Below are 27,260 nucleotides of genomic sequence, written 5' to 3' on the forward strand. Positions count from 1 at the left end.
TAATCTACATTTCAGGCGTCTTCGGAGGAATCAGATGATTCTGGCTAATACCCTGTTCCAGTGTGTGTGTTATCACCCCGAGGAGTTCCAGATTATCACCAGTGGGACAGACAGGAAGGTGAGTAGTTAGTTTTCCTTATCCAAGTCTATGAACTCAATCAATCATGGAGGATTGAAAATGTTTTTTGGGGGGAGAAACTGGACGTAGACTGAACATGTAGACTTTTTCTTACCATTATTCCCTAAACAAAACAGCATCACAATAACAACCATCATATTTCCATTGGTTGCATCAAGTATGGTTAAAATGTATAGAAGGGTGGGCAAAAGTTCTATAACAGCCTTGAATGTGTAGGTTCTGGTTCTCCCTGGCTGATGCTCAAGGATAATTATAACCCAGAACCACTGAAGTCTCCCATTGTGTGTGTGTCCTAATTTACTAAAATACTTTTACTGAAAAGTCTCCCTTCTAACCAGGTACCAGTGGCTTCCACCTGAAGCCCTAGCTATTCAGAAGGCTGAGATATGAAAGGCTCATAGTTCAAAGCCAGCCTAAGCAGGAAAGACTGTGAAACTCTCATGTCTTAATCAGCAAAATCCCAGAAGGCCAGGTGTGGCTTATGTGGTAGAGCACTACCCTTGAACAGAAAAGCTAAGCCAAAGGCAAGGCCCTGAGTTCAAGCCCCATTACCAGCACAAAAATAAATAACATAATAAAAGTCTCCCTTTCCAGGAGGGGACCATGGTGTAAGTTTGTCTTCAAGTGTTATCCTATATTTTGTTGCTTTGGGAAAGGAGAGGAGTAAAGATGAAAGAAGGTCCAGTCACAATGAGCAGGTGGCTGTACAGGACCAAGTTTTCAGAATGTTCCAGAATGCTTGTTCTTCCTTCTCCAATCCCCATCTGGAAGCAAGGAGGATTCCTCCACCAGGCTTGCAGCTTTGCTCTCCTCAAGCACAGAAAGTGCTTATTTTACATTTCTTTATTTTACATTTTGTTATAGACTCAATCTGCTTAGTCTCATCAAAAGCTTTCTGTGGAAATCCAGGTTTATCAGCATATCAACATCTCTTTAAATAGCCTGCAAATTAAAAAAGCCCATACTAAAAATATTAAAATCGTTTCCCCACTCCTGCTGTAGCCCATTTCTAATTTCATCCAAAACTAACTCAGGCTGTAGTAGTTTTAGATATCTTTTATATAAAGTGGAATCATCTTTGTTAGCATGTGTGTGGATAATGTCCCTGAGCTGAACCTCACCTCATGTCTCTTCTCCCTGAACTCCAGATTGCCTACTGGGAAGTATTTGATGGGTCAGTCATCAGAGAGTTGGAAGGTTCCTTGTCTGGGGCCATCAATGGTATGGACATCTCAGAGGAAGGACAACACTTTGTCACAGGTTAGTCCTGGACTAAGAAAAGACACCCAAGCTTGGTTTATTTAGAGAATGAGGAATTGGAAGAAATGGTGGAAGAATCTTAATGAAGGAAAACTTTGTTGTATTCAAGGTGAATTGAACCATCAACATGGATTAAAAAAAAAAAAAGTCCAGAGCTGGGTGCTAATGGCTCATGCCTATAATCCTCATTACTCAGGAGGCTGAGATTAAGAATTGTAGTTCAAAGTCAGCCAGCCTGGGCAGGAAAGTCCATAAGACTCTGTAAACTACAATTAATCACCAGAAAACTGGAAGTGGAGCTGTGGCTCAAAGTGACAGAACACCCTCCTTGAGCATAAAAACTCAGGGACAGTACCCAGGCCCTGAGTTTAAGTCCCTAGACTCCACAAAAATTTGGCACATGCAGAATGTATTGAAAATGTTTACAGTGGTTTGAAATCAGAGCTATTTCTCTTCTACTGAAGCAATACTACTTGCCTTTTTGTTTTTCTTTAGGTGGAAATGACCATCTGGTGAAAGTGTGGGATTATAACGAGGGTGAAGTGACTCACGTTGGGGTGGGACACAGTGGCAATGTCACACGCATCCGGATAAGTCCAGGAAATCAGTTCATCATCAGCGTGAGCGCAGATGGAGCCATCCTGCGGTGGAAGTTCCCTTTTGCTTCTTGAAGCCCTGCATTACCTCCCCGGCCTTGCACCCTGGCAGCACACACTCACCCAAGACCCAGTTTGGGTAACTCCAGCCAGAGTCTTGATTTTCTCACCTCTCAGGTGTTGTTCCCTAGTCAAAATCTCTTAAAATTTCTTCCTTTTCTAGAATACATTTCATTCTTAAATTGTACATTAAAAAGTTTGTGTTTGTTCAGAAATACTTTGGCCAGACTATAATTTAAGAAAAATATGAATAAATTCCCAGTTATCACTTCCTGTACAATCTTTTCTCAGTGACACTGAAAACCCCACAAATATCTCTCATGTTCTGTTCCCGGATAATTGACCTTTTGTTATTGAATCAGAGATGAACTCTAGAGGACTTTTCTGTCTGTAATGCCCTTGAACTGTTATTCTTTGGATCTCAGCTTCTTGAGTGGTTAGTATTGTAGGCATGAGCCAGGAGTACCTGACTGAAATTAACTTCATGATTATCAATTCATTGACCAAATGGCAAGGGGAAAGGCAAGTCTGAACCAAGATCATCTGGGGTAGTCTTGCTGTGAGTGTAGCCTAGTGGTAAAATGCTTTCCTAGCATGCACGAAGCCCTGGGTTGGATTCTTCTGTATCATATACACAGAAAAGTGGTGCTGTGGATCAAGTGGAAGAGTGGTAACCTTGAGAAAGCTCAAGGACAATGTCCAGGCCCTGATTTCAAGCCCCAGGACTGGCAACAAACAAACACCTTTCAGATTCAACTTTTTACTTTTGTTACGTGACTACACATACATGCTCACATACATGCTTAAAATGTTATTGTGAGAATTGAGTAAAATAATGTGAAAACACATTAGCAGAATTCCCGATGCAGAAGTAAACTTGAATATATCTTAAAGATACTGTATTGGGGGATTGGGGGTGACTCCTGAAGGTGAAATTTCAGAGATGTCGTTTAGAGCTGTTCCTGAAATATTTCTCCAGTGCTTAATACCAGAAAAGTGGTGAAATGCATCATCCAGTAACTAGGCATCTTTCCCCCCCAGAGAGGATGAATGATGGTATTTTTGAGACATACATCCATTACAAGTCTCTGTCTCTCTCTCTGTCTCTGTCTCTCTCTGTCTCTCTGTCTCTCTCTCTCTCTTTCTCTGTCGGTCTCTCTCTCCCTCTGTGTGTAGTATTAGGATCTGAATTCATGGTCTAGGCTCTGTACTTTAGCTTTTTTGTTCAAGGCTCTCACCCTATCACTTGAACCACAGCTCTACTTCTGGATTTTTGGTGGTTAATTGGAGATACAGAGTTTCATACCTTTCCTATTGATCTGATTTTAAACCACTGTCCTAAGATCTCAGCCTCTTGAGTAGTTAGGTGTACAGGTGTGAGCCACCAGTGCCCAGCTTTGAAGCGAATCCGTCCGTATCCTTTTGGTGCTATTGTGTGTGTGTGTGTTGCTCAAGGCTGGAAGTCTACCACTTGAGCCATAGCCCCACATCTAGCTTTTTGGTGACTATTTGGAGTCTCAGGGCATTTCCTGCCCAGGCTGGTTTTGAACTGAAATCCTCAGATCGTAATAGGTAGTTAGGTTTACAACATGCATTCTCCCCCACGCCTTTTGCATTAAGTAACTAGGCAACCTGATTTGAAACCTCGGGGAGGATATTTAATACATCATGGCCATTTATTAAATAACAAGCATTTCAGTGTGTTGGTCTAACACTGCCTCCTGCATGCTGCTCATCCATCCTTCGAGCTAGCCACTGATGAGAAATTCATTTTGCAAGACCTTCCACTGATTAATTATAAACCCGACAGTTGCAGGATAAAGCGAGAGGAGTTACCTAGGGAAACTAGGGCGCGGGCACGGCCAGCCAGACCAATTCTCATTGGGCCACAATTCATGGAGGATTTTGCTCTAAGTAGGGAACCGGCCACCGCGTAGGGGGCGCGCCGGAGAGGCCGAAAACTTCCTGCTGAGCAAACCCGGAGACTGGGAAGGGCGGGAGCTCAGCGCGGTCCCCAACCGGGTCCAGTTCCGGTTTCTCTCCTTACCTTGTATTCCTATCTCTCGGTGCCCATTTCTCCAACGGAAACGAGGATGAACCGGTCTCATAAGTTTCTGGAACGTGACTCTAATCCACCCCGTAGTTAAAAGAACAAACAACATAATCCCCCCCCAAAAATCCTCAGCCACTCCGGGTGTTCCCTCTAAGGGCGACAGGCGGCTCTGGGTTCGGCCTGGGCCCCCAAAGAGCCAGACGGGCTGCAGGGAGGTGGCGCCACCCGACCGCACACACCTGAGCTTGCGGAGGAAGCAGCCAGGCACACGCGCGTCCCTCCCCAGCCCCCAGCTCTCCACCACACCCCGCGCGGGGCGCGCACGACCCGGGGGTGGGGGGAGACTCTCCCTTCTCGTCTTCACTTGGCTGTGAATCGCAAGACATCCTGCCGTAGCCAAGGGCTTCACGATTTCCTGGGCGCTGCCGAATCTTCCATTGGAAGGATGGGCGGGGCACGGGAGCAGAGGTGAACCGCAAGTCTGCCGGTTTGGGAAAGGAAAGGAAGGGTGGGGGACCTGGACCACGTGGACTCCCTGGGGCTCTCAGTCCCCCGGCAGGGCGACCCGGGAGGGACTCGGAGGGCGTCTCCGTGGCCGGCACTGCCCCCGAGCCGGCCCAGCCGCCGGGTTCCCGCGCCGGGCGGGGCGGGACGAGAGGCCCCGCCCTCGGCTCCACCTCCGCCCTGGCTCTGCACACCTGGCCCGCAGGTAGCCCGGTGCCGGGCGCCTTTCCAAAGCTGTAAGGGCCTGGGAGTTGCCTGTGCGCGTTGGGCTGGGAGACTCGGGGAGTCGATCGGGCGCGGGAGCCATGGACCCGGGCCCGGGAGACCCGGCGGGAGAGCGGCCACCCGTGCCCCGGCCCCGCCGCCGCCGCTCCCTGCGCCGCCTCTTCAGCCGCTTCCTGCTGGCGTTGGGCAACCGCTCCCGGCCCCGGGACTCGCCACCCCGTTCCCAACCCCAACCCCAATCGGGACGCTGCGATGGAGACGGTGAGGGGGGTTTTGCCTGCGCCCCAAGTCCGGTTCCAGAAGCTCCAGGGAGCCCCGGAGCGGAGCGCCTGCTCGGACCCCAATCCCAGCTCCCCACGGGCAATGGGGTGCGGCCGCCCGGCGCGCAGGGCTTGAAGAACCACGGCAACACCTGTTTTATGAACGCCGTGGTGCAGTGTCTCAGCAACACCGACCTGCTGGCCGAGTTCCTGGCGCTGGGGCGCTACCGGGCGGCGCCGGGCCGCGCCGAGGTCACCGAGCAGCTGGCGGCGCTGGTGCGCGCGCTCTGGACCCGCGAGTACACGCCCCAACTTTCCGCCGAGTTCAAGGTAGGAAGCGCGCGGCGGCCAGCGCCCTAAAAACAAAACGAAACAACAGCCACAGCAAAAAAGTGTTCGGCAAGGGGTTCCCTGGGACACTGTTGTGTTCCGTGCCATTTACCCAGCTCTGCCTGGGGTGGCCGCCTTTGTCTTTGAGGTGACGTGGTCCGCCACTTGCATGTTTTCCCCATGAATTAATTTCTCCCAGGTAGGTTGAGCGGGGGTGGAGAGAGCTGGCAGGCTTCAGTGTATTTATTCAACACTCTGAGTGTGTGTGTGTGTGTGTGTGTGTGTGTGCACGCGCGCCTGTGCATTCAACAAACACTCGTTTGAAGTATTGTAGTCTGGCTGTCGGGGCCGGGTTCCATCACCAGGATTCAAGCTTTCACATCAGGCCTTAAAGGGCCGAGGCCTCACGGGGAGGAAGTGATACTGGCCCAGGAGCACTGACTGACTGAGCTGGACGCAGCCAGCTTAGTTCTAGATCCAGGCAGGGATGGGGCCAGTACAAAGGCCACAGGCCCCACAAGGAGCTACATGGGAAGGAAAAAAAAATAGTGTCTGCTGGTGCTTGGGCGCCTGGTGAGGGTCGCCAGATCGGGTACAGCCTTGGATTTTTATCCTAAATCCACAAGAAAACCCGTGGGCCAGATACTGGGGTGGGGGGCGGGGGTGGGAGGGGCCGGGGGTGTGGTATTTTGGAGGTACATCCTTTTAGTTGAATACATATCAAATCTACAGTGTAGGAACAGGGTCACTTTCTCTGTGCTGAGGTCTCCAGACTTGGTAAGCTTAGGTGTTATTATTGTATCCCAGGTTGAAGTGTGTGTGTGTGTGTGTGTGTGTGTGTGTGTGTGTGTGTTCGTGTGTTCGTTCAGGGGCCCAGGTGGATGAAAGTGTTCCTGGTTCTTGATGCACAGGACTTGTTTCCTGCTGAAAAACCGCAGCTTTGGACAGAGTGCTGAAATTCCCCACCAATGCGAAATTGTTGGGGGTGGGGGAGGGAGTGGAAGGGGAAGGGAACCTGTCAGTGCTCATTCCACAAGCATCTCTGCTCTTGAGTTTCAGCCCAAGAAAGCAGTCTTTACCATGTGACCTGCAAGGATGCCAAACACACTCTAGCCCTCCGCTTAGGGAGACATCCCTGTCTAGCACAGATTCACTGGGCGTCATTAATGTCTCTCTTACCCACTGGTTTCTTTTTAAATAGGGGAGGCAGAGTAGTGCAATGGTTAAGAGCAAGGTCTCTGGGGGCATTGTGATTTTTTTGAGCCAGTTACTAAATTTTGCTGTAGAACAGGAACTTATTGGTCTTTTATTAGATCTCTTCACCTGCAGAGACAGTGGAGGGTGGGAGGTAATTTCTGAGTTTTCTCTTGACAAATGCATTCCCACCCAGTTACTACAGCTTGGAGAGAGCTGAGTAGTTGAGGGGGGGGGGAAAGAAAACAACCCTCAAATTAGTAATCAGTCAATGAGTGACTCACCGGGATTTCCTATCCCTTTCTAGCTGTCAAATCCCTAGAGTTTGAGAGCTCCTTGTTTAGCCCTAGGGAATTGACGGGTAATTGAGTTGTTTTTAATATGTTAATGAGGCAGATAGCATCTGGGGTTTCCTGGGATTTTGAGGTAATTGGACTTGAAAGGTTGGGAGGGTGATTCCACACTCTGGGTCTTTAAGCCTTAGGGATTGAGATCTGAGTGGGCCCTCTTATTTTACTCATGTGTAAACACACCTCCAAACCACACATTCTTATCAACTGTGGAGACTACTGCTGGGGATGTGGGATGTAAGACAACTTCAAATCCAGATCCTGAGCTGCTGTCTCAGAGTTTACTGTGCCCGGGGAGAAGTGAGTATGCTCATGAAAATAATCCTTGCAGACACAGGACTCGAATTCGTGGCTTGCAGAGAAAGGAAAAATGCAAAGGGTTATGACAGTTAGTGAGAGGGGGGTGTTTTTTTTGTTGTTGTTTTTGTGGGTCTTGGGCCTGGGTGCTATCCTGGAGCTCTTCAGCTCAAGGCCCCCACCCTTCCCCAGGGCCTGGGCAGTGTGCCTGAGCTCTTCAGCTCAATTGCTACTACCCTACCCTTGAGCCAAGTCCCACTTCCTTTTTTCTAGGGGTTAATTGGAGATAAGAGTTTCAGGTCCTTTTGTGCTTGGGCTGGCTTTGAACCTTGATCCTCAGATCTCCGCCTCCTGAGTAGCTAGGATTACAGGCCACCACACCCTGTGGGGGTGGGTTTTGATGGCTTAGTCTTCCTGGAGGAGGCACCCAGCTATTGTGTTGGGTTTGAAGGACAAGGTGTCAATTCTGGGGGAGGAAAAAGGGAAAGTGCTTTCCCAGTCCTGGGAATGGAAAGTGCTAATCACTGAGGTTGGGTGGAGCTGAGAGTCCTGCCAAGTATTTTAATGGCCGTTCTTATCCTTGAGTAGTAAAAGCAGAATTAGCTAGGCACCAGTGGCTCAGGTCTGTAATCCTAGGTACTTGGGAGGCTGAGATCTGAACCTAGGCAGATAAATTCTTGAGACCCCCTTCCCAAACCATAGCTGGGTCAAGTGGCATGTACCTGTAATCCTAAACTATGTGGGAGGTTGGGAGGTCAGGGCTCCAGGTGAGCCTTGGCAGAAAAGTTCATGAGATACCATCTCATAGGAAGAAGACTGGACACGGTGGCTGGAGCCTGTTGTCTCAGCTACAACAGAATACTTACAGTAATTGCATTGTGGTCTAGGCTTGGAAGCCACATCCTATTTATTTATTTATTTTTTAAATAATGACCAGCACCAGGGCTTGGGGCTGGAGGGAGTTGGGGTTGATTAGAAGACATTGTATATATGTGTAAAACTGTCACAATGAATTTCCTTCTTGTATAGTTCATGTATGCTAAAACACACACACACACACACACACACACACACACACACACACACACACGCGCGCGCGCGCGCGAACCATACCAGGACTAGGAAGTGTGACTCAGCAATAGAGAGCCTTCCTAGTAGCCAGCAAGTGTGAGACATTGACTTCAGACCCCAAGCCCCATCCCAACGTGAATATTTACAATTAATAGAATGATTTTTGATATATGTATCCAGGGTGAAATGATTAATTCAAGCTAGTTAATGTCACCAAACTCTCATACTTAACATTTTTGTGTGTGATGAGAACACTTAAGGCCTATTTTCCTTTCAATTTTCAAATATATAATACACTATTCATTATGGTCACCATGCTGTGTAATAGATCTCTGTGACTTACTGAACAAAAAGAAATCAAACCTTGCTTTTTTATTTTTTTCATATATTTTTATTGTAATTAATAGAAGGGTTACATTATATTCACCAGATAGAAGGTACATTACTTCACAAACATTGATACCCTTTCTCATGTCTTGGTCTCCTTTTACCCACCCCCTTTTTTTTTATTTCTTTGATTAGGAGCAAAAAATATTTTTTCCTTTTCTCTTTTTTTGGTCTAGTTTGCTCTTCATGTTGTTTGTGTGTCCACTCTGTTATTTATCTATTTGTTTTCCTTCCTTCCTTTCTTCCTTCCTTGCTCACTTTCTGTTTCTCTATGTATGCCAGGCTAACCTTGGACTCAAGGCTCAGCCTCCCAAATATGGATCTACTTTTGTCTTAGTATTCCTTTGTGTTTTTTTTTCTCTTAACTCTCTCAACCTTTGCTCTAATTGCTACAAATATTTTCTCCAGATCATCTCCTTTTCCCCAATTTTAGAAGCCTTAGACTTATTTATGTCAGATCTTTTGATAAATACTCTGTTTTATGTCCTTTCCATAGTTTTTCAATGGTTATATTAAGGGTTTCAGCCATCTGGAATTTATCTTAGCTTATGTGCATAAGATCAAATTTAGATCCACAGTGACGTGATAGAGGCATTGCTTTTTTAAAAAATTAAGGATTCCTTCTTCATCTGCCTTGTGTTTTAGGAGCTCAGATAAAACAGAAATGGAGCAAAATGCATGGAATAAGACAAAAAGGCAAAATGGTTCTAGGAATCTGTATTTTAGAATTATTTCTGTGATTCATGAGGTCAGATATAAGCTAGAAAGTTAAAAGCACCAATCATTTAGAACATATTAAAAGTTAGATTTCATGGGTACTGGTGGCTTACGTCTGTAATCCAAGCTACACAGGAGACTGAAACATGGAGGATCAAAGTTTGAAGCTAGCCTTGGTAGAAAAGGCTGAGAAACACCATCTTCTATCAACCAGCAAAATACTAGGTGGAAGATATGGCTCATGGTATAGCACCAGATAAACAAATCTGAGGCCAAGTTCAAACTCTGGTACCAGTAAACCAACCAACCAACCAAACAAACAAACACATTCACTTATAAAAATCCAGAAATATGAAATAACTAGTAATATAAATATGCTAAGATTATCAATGTTTGAGAGAGAAACAACATTCTGTGCACAAATAGAACCATGCCTCACTTGTAATCCTAGCTGCATGGAAGGCTGAGATTTAGTGGATCATGGTTCAAAGACATCCTGGGGAAGCAAAGTTTTGTTTTGTTTTGTCAGTCATGGGGCTTGAACTCAGGTCCTGGGGCACTGTTCCCAAGTTCCTTTGCTCAAGGATAGGGTTCAAGGTTCTACCACAGTTGTACTTATTGTTTTCTGGTGGTTGATTGGAGATGTGTCTTATGGGCTTTCCTGCCTGGGCTAGCTTTGACCCACGATCCTCAGAGCTCTAGGATTACAGGCATGAGTCTCGGGTACCTGGCAGGAAGAAAAGTTTTTGAGATCTCTAGTCAAATTAGAGTTGGATGTGGTGGTATGAAATCTGAACTCAGATCCTGTGCTGGCATCTGAGCTATACTCCCTGTTCTTAAACTAATTTTTTTTTTTTTGTCAGTCCTGGGGCTTAAACTCAGGGTTTGAGCACTATCATTGGGCTTTCTCTAGGCTAGAGCTCTACCACTTGAGCCACAGCACCATTTCTGGCTTTTTTCTATGTATGTGGTACTGCAAAATCAAAACCAGGTCCTTGCGTGTGCTAAGCAAGCACTCTACCACTAGGCCAAACTCCCATCCCCCAATTTTTTCATATATTTTTATTGTAATTAATAGAAGGATTATATTATATTCACTAGATAGAAGGTGCATTACTTCACAAACATTGATACCCTTTCTCATGTTTTGGTCCCCATTTCCCTCCCCCCACCCCTGCCCTCATCTTGTTTTCCCCCTTCCTTATCCTATTTCAAATAACCAAATAAACATGTATACAATATATCAGATAACAAGGTAACATACTGTAACAATATGAGATAACCAAGGGACAGCAAAAGAGATGAGAGATAACATAGTACATTAAGGACAACAATCACTCATAAAGTAAAAATACTTATATTTCAGAGGCATGTTAAACTACAATTTTTAAGATCATCTAGTATCAGTGCATTTAATAACATTCCATTTTCCCCTGATAATTTTGATACGTCGAAATACTTTTGCTTGTGTGTCACTTTCCATAAGCTCAGCTTAGAAGGTGGGTATTCCTGTTCTAGGGCTTGAACTTAAGGACTGGAGATGTTCCTGACTTCTTATGCTTAAAGTTAGTGCTCTATCACTTGAGCCACAGCTCCATTTCTGGCCCCCCCCCTTTTTTTTGGTAGTTAATTGGAGTTAAGACTCTCACAGATTTTCCTGCCTGAGCTGGCTTTGAACTGAGATCCTCTGCTCTTGCCTTCTGGATAACTAGGATTACAGGGGAGAGGCACTGGGGTTCTACTAGGAGGGACCTTTTTTTTTCTTTTGGTTGATCTTGAGGCTTGAACTCAGGACTTGGATGTGGTCCCTGAGCTTTTTTGCTCAAGATTAGTGCTCTACACATTAAAAAAAAAATTTTTTTTTTGTATTTTATTGGTGGAGTGAGCACTCTACCCTTTTGATCCACTGCCCTACTTCTGGTTTTTTAGTGGTTCATTGGAAATAACAGTCTCACTGATTTTCCTGCCTTTGCTGGCTTCAAACCATGATCCTAAGATCTCTGCCTCCTGTGTAGCTAAGTTTACAGTCATAAGTCACTAGCCTCCTCCCAGGAGGGACATTTTTTGTTTTTATTAACACTGATTTTTACATCATATTTCAGATGTTTTTTTTTTTTTCCAGTCCTGGGCTTGAGCTCAGGGCCTGAGCACTGTCCTTGGACTTTCTCAAAGCTAGAGCTCTACCACTTGAGCCTCAGTACCACTTCTGGCTTTTTTCTATGTATGTGGTACCGAGGAATCGAACCTGGGTCTTCGTGCATGCTAGGCAAGCACTCTACCACTAGGCCAAACCCTGGGCCCTTTACTCATATTTCAAATGTCATGTTTAGCAAACAAGTATTCAAGAAGGGAATCTCTATATGCAATCACTGGCACATACATTTTAGAACATAATTAAAATTAAGCTGAGGGTTTGTATGTCATAGATACATATCAATCTATATAATATAATATTATGTCTATAGAGTATATATCCCACCATAGATTTTTATGTCTAGTTATGTTTATATCTCCAAGACCATGTCCATAACCTTGGATACTTGAATATTGAGTCATCGCTCTTGTACTGTTTGGATCTAATATCCACATATCAAGGAGATCGTGTGCCTATTGTTCCTTTGGTCTTGACTTATGTCATTTAAGATGATTCTCTCTAATTTCATCCACTTCTCAGTGAATGACATTATTTTATCTTGTCTGTTGGCTAGTAGAATTCCATTGTATATATATATATATATATATATATATATATCACATTTTTGTATCCATTCATCTGCATTAGGGCATCTAGGTTGTTTTCATCACTTGGCTATTGTGAACAGGACAGTGATAAACATGATTGAGCAAGGTGTCCTTATCATATCCTGGGTTATGCTCTTCAGGGTGGATGCCCAGGAGTGGTAAGGCGGGATTGTAGGGAAGAAACCTCCAAACTGTCTTAGGAGGGACATTTTTAAGGTCCTATCTTGTAGCCAGGCTAACCAGAAGAGAACTGATCTTAGAGGATTCTTATGATGAGCTGGAAGGTACTGAATTTCACATGCAGGGGAGAAAGGAGGTACAGGTGTACACTACAGAAGCAGGCAGGCCTGTTCAGGCAGTGGCTTGTTTGTTTGAAGCTTTGAAACCTGTAAAGGAGACAGGTAGAAGATGTGGATTAAGGACAGAATGGAGAAGGAGTTTGGATTGTGGGGAGATGATTTGGAGAGTAAGCATGGATTCAGAGCAACGGCTGGTTTGGTTTACCATGCACATTGTGCCTGCAGGGAGAAATGCTCTGGGTGGGCTCCTCCGAGGTGCAGGTTCTCTGGGTCAGGTTTAGTTAGAACTGAACAGTAAATTAGAATGAACTGTAGGGGAGGAGAGAGATCTTTTGGGAGCCAGAATCCAATCTGCTTGACAACTGATTTGGCAGCTGCTGATGGGAGGAAGATTGGGAGAGATGATACCTGCATTCAGAGAGAGGGCTGGTTTTAGATTTTCTCAATAGGAGGAACACTGTCTGCTCATCCAGAAGAGAATATCAATACTAGGAGATGGGTTTGAGGATGGCTTGCTGGTAGGGTTGTCAGAGAAAATGCAGGTCTCGACTGATTTTGAATTTTACTATTTCCAACTGTATAATACACTATTATTAATTATAGTCACACTTCTGTGTAATAGATTTATATAACTTGGTAATTTATTAACCAAAAAAGAATAATATTTGCTTGATTAGAAGTAGATAAATAATGAATATGTTTTGAGTATAACTATATTCCAAATATTGCATGAGGGCATATTTCTATTAAAACAATTATTGCTTATTTGAAATTGAAAGTTAACTGGATGTACCTTTTTCTTTTTCTTTTCTCTCTTTTTGTCAGCACTAAGGCTTGAATTCCGGGTGTGATCACTGTCCTTTTGCTTTTTAAATTTTTATTTACCTGTTTGTTGTCTTGTGTATCTGTCACTTACCCCCCCCTTTTTTTTTCTGCTAAAGGCTAGCACTCTACTATTTGAGCCATGGCTCCACTACTGTCTTTTTGGTGGTTAATTGGAGATAAAGGTCCTCTCTCTCTCTCTCTCTCTCTCTCTCTCTCTCTCTCTCTCTCTCTCTCTCTCTCTCTCTCTCTCTCTTTCTTTGTCAAACATGGGGCTTGAACTCTGGGCCTGGGTTCTGTCCCTGAGCTCAAGACTAGTGCTCTACCACTTGAGCCACAGCTCTATTTCTGGTTTTCTGGTAGTTAATTGGACATAAGAGTCTCATGGACTTCCCTACCCAGATTGGCTTTGAACCTTGATCCTCAGATCTCAACCTCCTGACTAGCTAGAATTACAGGTGTGAACCACCGGCTCCTGGCCTCTTTTGGACTTTTCTACCCAGGCTGACTTTGTATCTCAGTCTTTAGATCTCAGCCTCCTGAACAGTTGGGATTCCAGGTGTGAACCTTTGACACTTGGCTTGTTCTATTCCTTTTTTTCTTTTTTCTTTTTTTTGCCAGTCCTGGGCTTGAGCTCAGGGCTTGAGCACTGTCCTTGGACTTTCTCAAGGCTAGCACTCTACCACTTGAGCCTCAGCACCACTTCCAGCTTTTTGCTATGTATGTGGGGTACCGAGGAATCGAACCTGGGTCTTCGTGCATGCTAGGCAAGCACTCTACCACTAGGCCAAACTCCCGACCCCTTGTTCTATTTCTTGGAGATGGTATAAAGTGGGCAGTGCTGGGGATGAAACCCAGGACCTTGAACATCCTAAGCCAAGTATTCTACCTATATACTTCCTCCCATGTTTTCTTAATTTCTATGTGGGGGTCAAAATGCAGAGAAGTTTAGGGGAAAAATCCCAAGAAACGTGATTGGTATGGAGATGCAGAAACATTTCAATGAATTAGATTTGGAATTTAGCTAAAATTTCCTGTTCAGGCTATTTGGTTGGATTGATAATGATGTGGGTTATCCTGGTATCTGGCCTTGTATGAGCAGAGAACACACCTGCCTGGGATGAGACTGGAGGCCTGGCTGGCTCTGCCACCTGGGAGTGGAGGCCCTGCTCTGTAGTCTAAGGGTGGAGGCGTAACACTATCATCTACCAGTGGACTGTGAACACATGTCTGTGTGTATGCAGACACAGAGACCTTACACACCCAGGAAAACAATTCCCTAGAAAGGACCCTGGCAAAGGCCAGGACAAAAGGAGCTGGAAAGTCTTGTTTTGTTCACTTTTGGACTCCAGGCTCTAGAACAGTGCCTGACTTGTGGTTGGGAGGAGGGGGAGGGCAGCAGGGAGGAACAATCAGTAGGGATTTATCAAGGGAATGAAAGCCTGGCTCCACCATTTCCAGATCTAACCACAGAAAGGGAAGTTTGCACTGCTACTTTTTGACCTGGGTGTGGTCTTTACCTTATTTTCCTCCAAGGAAGCCCTAGAGCTTCCTCTTGAGCTATAGCTCCACTTGTGTTCTATTTCGTTTTGGTGGTTAATTGAAGATAAGAGTCTCAGGGCTGGCTTTGAGCCTCCATCCTCAGATCCCAGCCTCCTCAGTAACTAGTGTTAAAGATGTGAACCACTGTTTCTCAGCCATACTCTGACACTTTTTCACACATGAAATTACTGGAATTGAGCTTCATATATTGTATTTAAGGAAGTCAACTTTGCTACAAGTGTGATCCACTCTCAAAGAAGAAAGAGTGGATGCTGTGGGAATAAATGAAAGGAGAGAGGGAGATATCGGGGAAAGTAAATCTAGATGATAGTGTGGATGTAGACCATTGGAGGGAGGAAGGGCCAATGAGCATGGGACCCCAGCCATCAAAGAACACAAGCTTTAGGGAAGATAGATGGTCAGTAATTTCAAAATATTTAACAGAGGCCTGGTGTTGGTCACTCATCCCTGTTATCCTAGCTACTTAGGAAGCTGCACTCTGAGGATCATGGTTCAAAGGTCAGACTGTGCAGGGAAGTCCTTGAAACTCTTATCTCCAATTAAAACCACTAGAAAGCTGGAAGTTGAGCTGTGTTTCAAATGTTAGAGTGCTAGCCTTGAGCAGAAAAAGTTTAGGGACAGCACCCAGGCCTTGAGTTCAAGTCATACTACTGCTATGTACATGCCTGCTCATTCCCCACTTCCCCCCTCGTACCAATAAATTGCACAGAGCTAATCCCTGGGTTTTCAAAGGATAGAACCTAATACTGAGCTTTCTGATAAAAAGGCGTCTTCTATCCAGAGGAACTTTATTTCAGATGGGGGACAGGAGTCAGTCAAAAAGAGGATTTCCAGCTGTGCTGTCTCATCCCAGGGTGCTGCTGAATGATGGATGACCCCTGGTGGCGTAGTGCATGTGGACATTCATTCAGGAGTCTCCATGCCAAGGTGACCCCAGGGCTTATTTCTTCCCTTACAGAATGCTGTTTCCAAGTACGGCTCTCAGTTCCAAGGCAACTCCCAACATGATGCCCTGGAATTCCTGCTCTGGCTGCTGGATCGTGTTCATGAGGACCTGGAGGGCTCGTCTCATGGGCTGGGGACAGAGAAGGTTGGTCACTCTCAAAGCAACACATTGTATTGCATTGTTTCTTCTTTGGATATTTACTTAAGTCCTGGACTCCTGTATCCGCTTGCTCCTGGATGCAAGGTGGTGGTATTCCCTGCTTCCTTCTTTTAGCTTTTGTTTGTTTTAGGCGAGGCATTTCCTCTTCCTGTATTTCTCTGTTTCCCTAATCCCTAATAGTGAAAAGGGTTTTGTTTGGCTCATAATCTGAAAAAAAAATATTCTTTTTTGGTCCCCTGTTATATCTTCTAGGTATTAGTCTGGCCATCTGAGGCCATGAGGGCCAATTTCTTATTATTTATAGACAGCCCCTAATTCAATTCCACCATTGCTTTCTTAGTGGCCCTCTTCCCTCCCCCAGCAACAATTCTGAGCTATTTTTCCCCAAGATGTAGGATGTCTTTTACATGTGTATGCTAGCATTTCCTTTTTTTTTTAAATGACATTCAGGACAATATGTCGAACAAGATATAAATAAGCCTGAATGGCAAGCATTTCTGGTCTGATGAAATCCAAGACCTTGGGGATGAAGAAACCATTTAGTCTTTGTAATTATCATAGTTAATGCCTATATCAGCTATGTTCTTTGTCAACTTGGCTACACAAAGACCCATAATGACTTATGCTTAAATATAATTGCTTTATCTCCTGCTTAAGGAAGTAACAATGAAAAAAAGTTGTGTCCTTTGGTGTGTGCTTACTGGTACATACAAAAGTGAAAACAAAAAACCAATGATGTGGGGCCGGGAGTTTGGCCTAGTGGTTAAAGTGCTTGCCTAGCGTGCATGAAGACCCGGGTTCGATTCCTCGGTACCACATACATAGAAAAAAGCTGGAAGTGGTGCTGAGGCTCAAGTGGTAGAGCTCTAGCCTTGAGAAAGTCCAAGGACAGTGCTCAGACCCTGAGCTCAAGCCCAGGACTGGCAAAAAAAAAAAAAAAACAAAAAAACCAATGGTGAAACCTCATTAAGTCTGGAAGGACCATTTTCAGATTAGCATGGTTTCTCTGGGATGTGGGTTGTAGGTGAATTTCCTATTGATCTTATGAAGGCCTTTTTAGTTGCAAGTGACAAATTTAACTGATCCAACTTAATGAAAAGGCATTAATGGGCTTTCATAATCTCTTGAGGCTAGTGGTTGAAGCAGCTTCAGATAGGGCTGGATGGAGTGACTCACAATGTCGTGGAGTTTTTAGCCCTTATTTCTGGTGTCATTCTCACCCTGACTCTCTGCCTGCATGGCAGCAGGAGGTTCCTTCTGCAATTTGCAGCTGGTTTTTAGAGCCTCGAATTCAAGAAAAGGCCCAGGAAGAGGCCTGATTATCCTAGCTTGGTTTGTGCATTAGTCCCTGAACATAGGACTGAGAGAATGAGACCTGGGTTACAGGTCTTTTGGTGACTGAAGGCCAAAGGGGCTTTTCTTTTTCTTTTTCTTTTCTTTTTTTTTTTTTTTTTGTTGTTGTTGTGGTTGTCACAGAGCTTGAACTCTGTGACCAGCCTAGGTGCTGTCTCTGAGCCCTTTTGCTCATGATTAGAGCTCTACCACTTTGAGCCACAACACCACTTCTGATTTTTCTGGTGGAGATAAGAGTCTCAAAGATTTTCCTGCCTGGGTTAGCTTTGAACCACAATCTTCAGATCTCAGCCTGCTGAGCAGCAAGGAATTTTACAGGCATGAGCCACCAGCGCCTGGCTCAAGGGGGCTTCTTTTATAGCATTAGAATTATTTGCTTCACCAATGATTGCAATTCTAGGTAGATAAAGGTGTGTCCTTTATGCCATAACGTCTATAACTTTAAGCGAACACATTTTGAAAATTGAAATTATATATACACACACACACACACACACACACACACACACACACACACACATACATTTTTTCTCTTTAGACAGTCTCACCGGCCAGGCTAAGAACTTGCTGTATAGCCCAGGAACATGCTAGGTTGACTTTAACCACATTGTCTTCTCATTACCCTGCATGTGCTGAGATTACAAATATGTGCCACAATGTCTGGCACTCTGTACATGTATACATATATTCCTGCCTATGTATAAATACATACACGCACAAAATGTTTACTGAAATTTTGGTGCCAAGCATCTAACTTTGTACTTTCCATCATTTATTTCACTATCTGACACATTAGTGGACACTCAAACTTGTGAGTTATGTATTTGTCATGCTTAAGTATTAATTAGGAAAACTTACATTCTTGACTTAATGAAGATGTAGGTTCAATAAATTGTCAGAGGCTACTTGGGACTTGGATGGGACTTGGATTCTCCTATTCAAAATTCAGTGTGTATTGGAAGTGGATCTGTAGTTCAAGGGGTAGGGCAGTAGTCTTGAGCTGAAGAGATCAGGGACAGTGCCCAGACCCAGAGTTTAAGTCCTATGACCCGCCAAAAAAAAAAAAATAATAAAAAATTCAGTGTATGCGGGGTGGGGGGTGCTGTACATTTTTGTGTCTGTGTGTTCTCAGTTGCTCCTTTTCAGTTGCTAATTAGTGTGCAGGAAAGGTCTCTAATTCTGGTTTTTGTTTTTTTTTTTTTTGCCTCCCTTCTCCTTCTATACCAGAGAGTTCTTTCTGCTGGGAAGCTGGGAAAGTGAGTAGATGTGTTGGTCAGCTTCCTGGAATGTAACAAAATACTTGAGATAAATGATTCAATTTTTCCAAAAGGAAAGCTTAGTTTGGCTCACATTTTTAGAGGTTTCAATCTGCATGTGTGTGTGTGTGTGTGTGTGTGTGTGTGTGTGTGTGTGTGTGGTGTCTATTTCCTCCTCCCAGCAATGCCTAAGTTTGAACTCATAGCCTTACCCTTGTTACCCTTGCCAGGTGCTCTACTGCTGAGCCACATATCCAGTCTTTCTTTGCATAGTTTATTTATTTATTTATTTAGCCAGTCCTGGGCTTGAGCTCAGGGCTTGAGCACTGTCCTTGGACTTTCTCAAGGCTAGAGCTCTACCACTTGAGCCTCAGCACCACTTCTGGCTTTTTTCTATGTATGTGGTACTGAGGAATCGAACCCGGGTCTTTGTGCATGCTAGGCAAGCACTCTACCACTAGGCCAAACTCCCAGCCCCTGCATGGTTTATTTTTGAGATAGGGTCCTATTTCATGTCCAGTAGAATTTGGTCTCAGGAAACTGGGCAGGTTCTGGAGGCCTGGCAGTGTGCATTTGTAGGTGGAGGTCAGAGCTCTTCGGATCATTTGGCATGACACTTCCTTTTCCCTTTCTGAGAAGGAAAGCTACTGCTCTCAGCACCACTCTGAAAGATTTTTCTTTTTGAAGTTATTTCTGTTTTGAGGACAGAGGAAAGCCATATAGCTAGATTTATTTGTAACTTGGAGAGAACACATAAGGACCACTTTCTTTTCCATTACTTTAACGATCTTCAAATGTTTTCATCCTGCAAAAAGGTGTATTTTTACGACCTTGTAAACACCAACACATAAAGCAATCTTCTTGGTAGTTTGTTTTCCAGAAAATGACACTTTTCAGAAGAAAGATAGGCATGAGGCTGGAGCGAAGACCAGCAAACTAACACGCATGAAACACCTACTATATGGAAGGGCTGCAATTTTTTATTTATTCGGGTTTTACTGGTCCTGGGAAGGGGAGGAGCTTGAACTCTGGGCCTGGGTGCTGTCGCTGAACTTTTGTGCTCAAGAATAGTGTTCTACTACTTGAGCCACAGCTCTTCTTTCAGCTTTTGGGAGATTAATTAGAAATAGTTTTGTGAACTTTCCTGCCTGGACTGGCTTCAAACCATAATCCTTAGATCTGTACTTCCAGAGTAGCTAGGATTACAGGAGTGAGCCTTTAGTGCTTCACCTGGGCATTCTTTCCTGGGTGATTCTGGCACTGTTAGAAGGAGGAAACATTTCAAGGCCAAGGCTCCACAGAAATTCAGAAGGGGAGGCTATGGGCCCACAGGGAAGCAGCTGAGCAACCAGAGGTAATATGGCTGGGGTCTCATCTGCTTCTTGTCCTTGCTTTCTTTTTGCAGGCACCGCCTGAAGGCCGCAGAGCCTCGGAGAGCCTCCTGTCTTCCTCGCCTGCTCAGCTTTCCCTTGGCCCCAGCTTTGTGCAGAGTCATTTCCAGGCCCAGTACAGGTGAGGGGATGGGCCTGGAATGTGGCACTTAAAGATTCCACCTGTCTCTCTTCAACATTAACCCTCTGATGACAAAGCAACAAGGCCTATGAGCACCCTCCGCTCTCCCCTCACAAACCCAGTCATCCATTCTGGTTGGCTCTGACTTTTAATATTTCTCTTTCGCTTTCTTCTTGGCTTTGGAGCCTTCTACTTCCTCCTCCACCCCTCAATCTTGAAGGTGGGGTGTGATGGGAGGCAATCCTACAGAGCAAGAATGTGGAGGTCAGGATCCTCAAAGAATAACTTCTTTGAAAGCTGGGTAGATGTGTCCTGTGTGGCCAGGCAGCTCAGTGGAACAAATCATTCTGAGTGTCAGAGTTCTTACAATATGAGGATATGAAAATAAAAATAAGCATATAGTCTTCTGGGACTTTCCTTCTTTTCTTTCCTTCTGGTACTAGGGATTGAACTCAGGGACTCAGGCTTGCTACCATTTTGAAGGCTTTTTGCAAAAAATAGCTGGGACAGTAAAGGACCTGCCTAGAAAACATAAGGCTTTGAATTTAAAACTCAGTTTGAGATTCTCCCACCCCTTAAAAAAACAAGTCACTGATGAAAGACTTTGGAGGGAAAAATTAGAAGTGCTTTGACATCCATATGGCAGGTACCTTGACTTGGGGTAGAGTTCCCTGATCAGGTATAAAGGGCTAGTAGTGCCCTTGGAGATTTCTCTGGTGTAGGAAGTTGAGAAAGAGGGGAGGTTGTTAGTGCTCAAAATGGACTGGACATGGCTAAAAATACTGCTTTGTGTTGAAAGTCCATGGCAAAGCAGAGGTGTCATTATTGACCCTGGGTGTTTCAGGTTTCATGCACTGGGTGTTGGCAGCTCCAAGCTGGTGCCCTTGAGTAATGGTCTCTGCTGCCCCTTGGCTCACTGGGGATGGTAGCAGCTTTCTTCATGGAAGTGGGGGTGGATAGGTGATGATGGCTTAAGTCACAGGTGTCTGAGTTCTGAGGTTCTCCTACCTCTCCCAACCCCCACCCCCAGCCCCGAGCTGGGGATTAAGCCCAGGGCCTCTCTATGTCAGAGATTTCAGCAATAGCAAAGCTGCCAGTATCCTCATTTGGATCGGTTGGTCACATTCATCTCATCCTCATTTTTCCATCTTTAAGAAACAGAAGTTGTTTTGTAGCCTTTCTCCCCCAACCCCCACTCCAGTTCTGGGATTTGAACTAAGGGCTGCAAGATTGCTAAGCAGGCATTTTGCCATTCTGCCTGCCACTTTTAAGCTGATTATTATTATTATTATTATTATTATTATTATTTGGACGTTTGTGGGGCTTAAACTCAAGGCCTGGGCGCTGTCCCAAAGCTCTTTTGCTCAAGGCTAGTGCTTTGCCACTTTGAGCCACAGCTCCGCCTCCCATGTTCTGGTGGTTAATTAGAAATAAGACTTTCAGGAACTTTCCTGACTGGGCTGGCTTTGAACCTTGATCCTTAGATCTTAGCCTCCTGAGTTGCTAGGATTACAGGCATGAACCAGTGGCACCCAGTATAGTTCATTCTTTATGTTCCCCTATTCCTACTTCGACCAAACATCTCTTGATACTTGACTTTGGTTTGAGGTTAAAATAAAGGTCATATTCCTGGACCAGTTCATGAGGGAGGAAAAAAAATGCAATCTGGCTTAGTCTTTGTAGGCTGGAAAAAAAATGAAGAAGTCAACAAAAAAAAATGTGCTATCATTTGTTTGCATAAATGTGAAATGGAGATTTGGAAATTTCCCAAAGACAAAAATGCATTTTTAAAGCCACTTTTATGCCTGGGGAGGTGGTGAGGTAGGTGGTGAGTTAAGATAGGAGGTGGAAGGGAAACAGGGTAACAGGGGACTCCCCACAAATGCTGTGTCCTGATACACTGCTTTTTACCAAAGTATCACTGTGATTCTCCCTAGGACAAGTCTACCAGAAAGCATTTTGAACATAAAGCTCTTGGGGACTGGAGGTAGAACTCAGTGGAGGTTGCTTGCTTAGTGGGCATGAGGCCTAAACTCATTACTCAGTTGTGGGCTTGAACTCATGGCCTGGGCATTTTCCCTGAGCTCTGTTGCTTAAGACTCTACCACTTTGAGCCACAGTTTCACTTCCGGTTTTCTGTTGCATATAAGTCTCATGGACTTTCCTCCTTGGGCTGGCTTGGAACCATGATCCTCAGATCTCAGCCTCCCAGGTAGCTAGGATTACAGGCATGAGCCCCCAGTGCCTGGCTTGTCATTGATCTTCTCTTTTTTTTTGTGGGTTATGGGGTTTGAACTTGGTCTAGGCACTGTCCCTGAGCTCTTCAGCTCCTAAGGCTACTGCTCTACCCTGGGCTTGGCCATTGTCCCTGAGTTTTTTAGCCCAAAGCTACCACCCTACCCTTGAGCCAAGCCCTACTTCCCATTTTTTAGAGGTTAATTGGAGATAAGAGTCTCACATCCTTTGTCCTTTTATGCCCAGGCTGGCTTTGAACCTTGATCCTCAGATCTCAGCCTCCTGAGTAGCTAGGATTACAGGGCTATCACTAATCTTCTGATAAATTACATTCATTTGGAGAATTTGTGTCCCAGGGTTTAGTAGCCAGGAACAGACCCCTGGGATCTAGCATCCCTATCTGGTGCTCAGGAGAAAGTGGAGAAGCAGTCCAGGCGTGTGGGGATGGGTGCAGATGCTCTGGTGCCCTTACACACAGCAGAGTTCTAACACAAAGAGGCCTGCAGGGCCATCTTTTCCCCGGAGCAGGGACTCAGCCCTGGTCCTGACACCCTCTCTACTTTCCTGCTACCCAACTCTGGTCAGGCCAACTGGATTATGGGAAGAGCCTGTCACCAAGCTTGGGCACTTGTCTTTGGGGAAGTGGATGCAGATTTTTTGGAACAGTAACATGATATTCAGAAATCTCTTTTATCCTGGATGAATATGTAATTAAGGAAACACAATCCGAGCACTCACGTGGAACGTACAGTCTGCACTTTCAGAGCTCCCGGGTAAAGCAAAGGAAAGAAAGAGAGTACAGAGAGATGGAACTTACCTCTACCCTGGATAATCTGTGCTGTACTTATACTGAAGGACACAGGGACAATGAAATGGTGGGCAGGGAACATGTCACCCTGTCACTTAAGAGCCCTGGCCACAAGTTACTTCCTTGAGCTTTAGGCCTCTCATTTTATAAAATGGGAACAATACTAGCTGTCGATAGACAGTTGAGTTATTTCTGTCCGGGTCTTGCAAACAGGTTGCTAGGAACACTTGATATGAATGTCAGTTGAACACCTGTTTTTTTTTTTTTTTTAAATTTTGCTATTTATTTATTTATTGGTACTGGTCCTAGGGCTTAAACTCAGAGCCTGGGCACTGTCCCTGAGCATTTGTGCTCAAGGTTAGCTTTCTACCCTTTGAGTCACAGCTTCACTTTGGTTTTTTGGTGATAACCTGGAGATTAAAAAAAAATAATAAACCACGATCTTCCATGATCCTCAGATCTCAGCCTCCTGAGAAGCTCAAATTACAGGCAACATCCAGCTGAATCTTTGTCTTCTTAGCATACCTAGGAGTGGAAATTTGGGGAAAGGAAACACTGATAATTCTGTATGTAGATCTCACTTTCTGGGGAGCTGTGCATAATCATATCTTTTCTGCTTTGTCTTCACAGGTCTTCTCTGACTTGTCCTCACTGCCTGAAACAGAGCAATACCTTTGATCCCTTCTTGTGTGTGTCCCTTCCCATCCCCTTGCGCCAAACGAGGTACACAAGTGTTGCTAGAAAAAATAGCTTTTTTTATTTCACTGTGAAAGTGTGGAAGATTGATTTATTGAAGGAGTAAAGAGATGGACAGACAGGCTCTGTGGGAGGTCAGTAGGCTGGCTGTATAAGAAGCAGGAAATGGGGCCAGGTTCCATTCCTGGGTACCACATACACAGAAAAAGCCAGAAGTGGTGCTGTGGCTCAAGTGGCAGAGTGCTAGCCTTGAGCAAAAAGTGTCCAAGGACAGTGCCCAGGCCCTGAGTTCAAGCCCCAGGACTGGCAAAATAAAAAAAAAAATAAGGCAGGAAATGTAGCCTGCTCAGATTAGCAGTAGCCATCAAGGCAGCTAGCCAGTGTCAGTGTCAGAAGCATGGAACGTAAGTGAATTTTCGCAGGGTAGTGTCACTGGATTGATATAGAGATATTTCTTTATTATATCCCTACTTCCTTTAGAATTATTTTTTCCGCACTCTCCTATTGACACGTTCCATATGTAGGATGTAGCAGAAACCATAAAGCCTTCCTTGAATTAATCCAATCTCTTCTACCCACCTCTTCCCTATTTATTTATTTTTAGCAGTACTGCGGTTTTAAACTCAGGGCCTCATTGTCTACCACGTAAGCTATGTGTCCAGTCTTTTTATGTACTTTTTTTTTTTTTGCCAGTCCTGGGGCTTGAAGTCAGGGTCTGAGCATTGTCCTTGGGCTTTCTCAAGGCTAGAGCTCTACCACTTGAGCCACAGCACCATTTCCAGCTTTTTCTGAGGAATCGAACCTGGGTCTTCATGTGTGTTAGGCAAGCATTCTACCACTAGGCCAAATTCTCGGCCCTGGGTTTTTTTTTTTTTTTTTTTAGGTAGGACATTATTTTTTGCCTGGACTAACTTAGATCATGATTCCCCCCTGTTTATACCTCCTGCTATAAGTGGAAAATCAGGTCTGTACCACTATTTCCAGCTTCTTTCTTTTTTTCCTGTTTTCTCTGGCTGTCCCAAACCATGATTGTCATTTCTGCCTCCCAAGGAGCTGGAGTTACAGATATGACACTTGGCCTAAGCTTCCTTCTTTCTTTCTTTCTTTCTTTCTTTCTTTCTTTCTTTCTTTCTTTCTTTCTTTCTTTCTTTCTTTCTTTCTTTTTTGCCTGTCCTTGAACTCAGGGCTTAGGCACTGTGCTTGAGCTTTCTTAAGGCTAGTGGTCTACCACTTAAAGCCACAGCACCACTTCCAGCTTTTTCTATGTATATGTTACCACAGAATCCAACCCAGGGCTTTCGTGCATGCTAGGCAACCACTCTACCACGAGGCCACACTTCCAGCCCATGGCCTAAGTGTCTTGAAGCATAGCAGACCATAGGGCAGACTTCTGAGTTCAGATCTCAGTTGTACAATTATCATAGTATAGTATATAACAGAAATAGCAGCCTACCCTCTCCAAAGAATGGACCTTAGGGTTGTCAAGGGTGAAAAGTAGAAACAGAGAGTGGCAAAGGAAAGTTTCATTTAAAAAAAGAGAAAATTGAGATAAGGGCATGGCTCAAGTGGTTGAGCTCCTGCCCAGCAAGCATGGCACCCTGAATTCAAACAACAATGCAGCATTACATATGTATAAACAACAATAGGATTGGTTTGTACTAGCGATAAAAGCAGTTTTGCTAGTTGATTTTTCAACCTTTAAAAAGTAAAATTTGTTTTGTTTTTCAAGCTTCCCCCCCCACTAAATATTGTTTATTGAAGAGTCTTAAGAGATATGCATTGTGTGTGTGTGTGTGTGTGTGTGTGTGTGTGTGTGTGTGTGTGCGCGCGCGCGCGCGTGTGTGTGCGTGCATGTGCGTGTGTATGAGACAAGGTCTGGCCAGCTGGCTGGCTAACTGGTTGGCTATCTGGCTGGCTGGCTGGCAACATAGGCCTCTCCTGTTTCAGCCTCTAGGTGCTGCGATTTTACCCCGGGCTTCCCGCATGTGGTGATTCTCAAATACCGGTGCAACTCAAAAGCAGTTTGGGAAATTCTGACTCTCCACTGCCACCTAGTGGCAGTGTACCCCAAGTGTGGGGACCAAGTCAGCAAATTAGTGATGAGTGTAATTGTCAGTGGGGTTGCTGAACACTCATGTCATGGTCATCAGTCCTTTAAGGATGTGGCTCTTCCCTGTTTTCCAGGTTCTTGAGTGTCACCTTGGTCTTCCCCTCGAAGAGCCAGCGTTTCCTGCGGGTTGGCCTGGCTGTGCCCATCCTTGGCACAGTGGCTACCCTGAGGAAGATGGTGGCTGAGGAAGGCGGCATCCCTACAGATGAGGTATGATAATGGTGGTGGTGGGGGAAGGGCTGTTGGTTACTGGGTGGTAGAATGCTGACTGGACTGGCTGCTTAAGCTAGTGTGTTCTTCCCAGGTGATTCCAGCCTGACTCTCTGGCTTGTGTTTGATTAATAGTCCCTGGTATCAGTGGTGACAAGGCCTGGAACTTCTCCCTGAATTACTCAGGGTCACCACAGAAGGACACTTTGCCTTCTAAGAGGGCCGTGGTGATGATTAGAAGAATTCCAACATTAGCCTACCTCTGTTGTGCCTCACTTGAATTTAGAGCTGAGTTAGTGACAACAACTCTGAAATGTAGATGGTATAGCAGTTTTCATTTTGCGAATGATAAGGAAAAAAAAGTCCTGGGGGAATTATGTAATTTGCCCAAGGTCACAGCTAGGAAGTGGCAGAGGCAGGGTTTGAATGCAGTGGCTTGATGGCAGAGCTGTTGGTGGGGGTGGGGAGATGCTATTCTGTGCTTGAATGAGGAGTGAGGAATTCGGGTGTGAGCCCTAGCACCCAGCTTTGTTTTGGCTTTGGTGAAGGATGGAGTCCTTGAGGCTGCAGGGTCCCCGAGGACATGGTGGGGAAGAGGATATCATGGTGGTAACCCATAGACTAGACAGGTTCTGAATGGAGTTCTCATCGTGACCTGGTTATTGTCTAGCTCTCTGACCTGGGACCATGTACTAACCAGACCATGTGATAGGATCATTGCACATAAGACATATTTTTAATATAGTTGTAGAGGTATAATGCACATACAACAAAGAAAACATGTCTAAAGATGGTGGTTTGTTGAGCTTTATGTATGTATACATCTGAACTGCCATGGTTACCAGGTCTTTCTATCATATCAGTGGGTTCCTTTCTAACTGCCACCTGGGCAACTGTTCAGATCTTTCATGGCTTGAGGGTGTTTATGAAGATCTCAAATAGTGGGGGATTGAACTCAGGGCCTTGTGATTACAGTTGGCTTCACTCCCTCCCTCCATCCCTGACACTTCACCACTTGAGCAAACTCATCTGGTCCAGTTTCTTTGTTTTTGCTGGTTATTTTGGAAATGAACCTTGAGAACTTTTCTGCCTGAGTCTTCAGATTC

At 44.8% G+C, this 27,260-nt stretch overlaps 2 protein-coding genes across 5 annotated transcripts in view; both read left to right on the plus strand.

The window, feature by feature from the left end:
* Cfap52 (cilia and flagella associated protein 52) overlaps positions 1-2,270 on the plus strand; it is a 31,287-nt gene extending 29,017 nt beyond the window's left edge. Inside the window, exons 12-14 of the mRNA XM_090349528.1 lie at positions 16-118; positions 1,288-1,399; positions 1,895-2,270. Coding sequence (XP_090205654.1) covers positions 16-118; positions 1,288-1,399; positions 1,895-2,070 — 391 coding nt within the window. The 3' untranslated portion in view covers positions 2,071-2,270. The remainder of the gene's footprint in view (positions 1-15; positions 119-1,287; positions 1,400-1,894) is intronic.
* Positions 2,271-4,917: 2,647 nt separating this feature from the next.
* Usp43 (ubiquitin specific peptidase 43) overlaps positions 4,918-27,260 on the plus strand; it is a 45,510-nt gene continuing 23,167 nt past the window's right edge. For all 4 annotated transcript variants that reach the window (XM_090351570.1, XM_090351569.1, XM_090351568.1 and 1 more), the window contains exons 1-5: positions 4,918-5,427; positions 15,828-15,959; positions 19,989-20,095; positions 23,769-23,861; positions 26,019-26,154. In XM_090351570.1, coding sequence (XP_090207696.1) covers positions 4,918-5,427; positions 15,828-15,959; positions 19,989-20,095; positions 23,769-23,861; positions 26,019-26,154 — 978 coding nt within the window. The remainder of the gene's footprint in view (positions 5,428-15,827; positions 15,960-19,988; positions 20,096-23,768; positions 23,862-26,018; positions 26,155-27,260) is intronic.

Source organism: Megascapheus bottae, chromosome 17 (assembly GCF_031878675.1).
Source record: "Megascapheus bottae isolate mThoBot1 chromosome 17, mThoBot2.hap1, whole genome shotgun sequence".
Taxonomy (NCBI): Eukaryota; Metazoa; Chordata; class Mammalia; order Rodentia; family Geomyidae; genus Megascapheus; species Megascapheus bottae.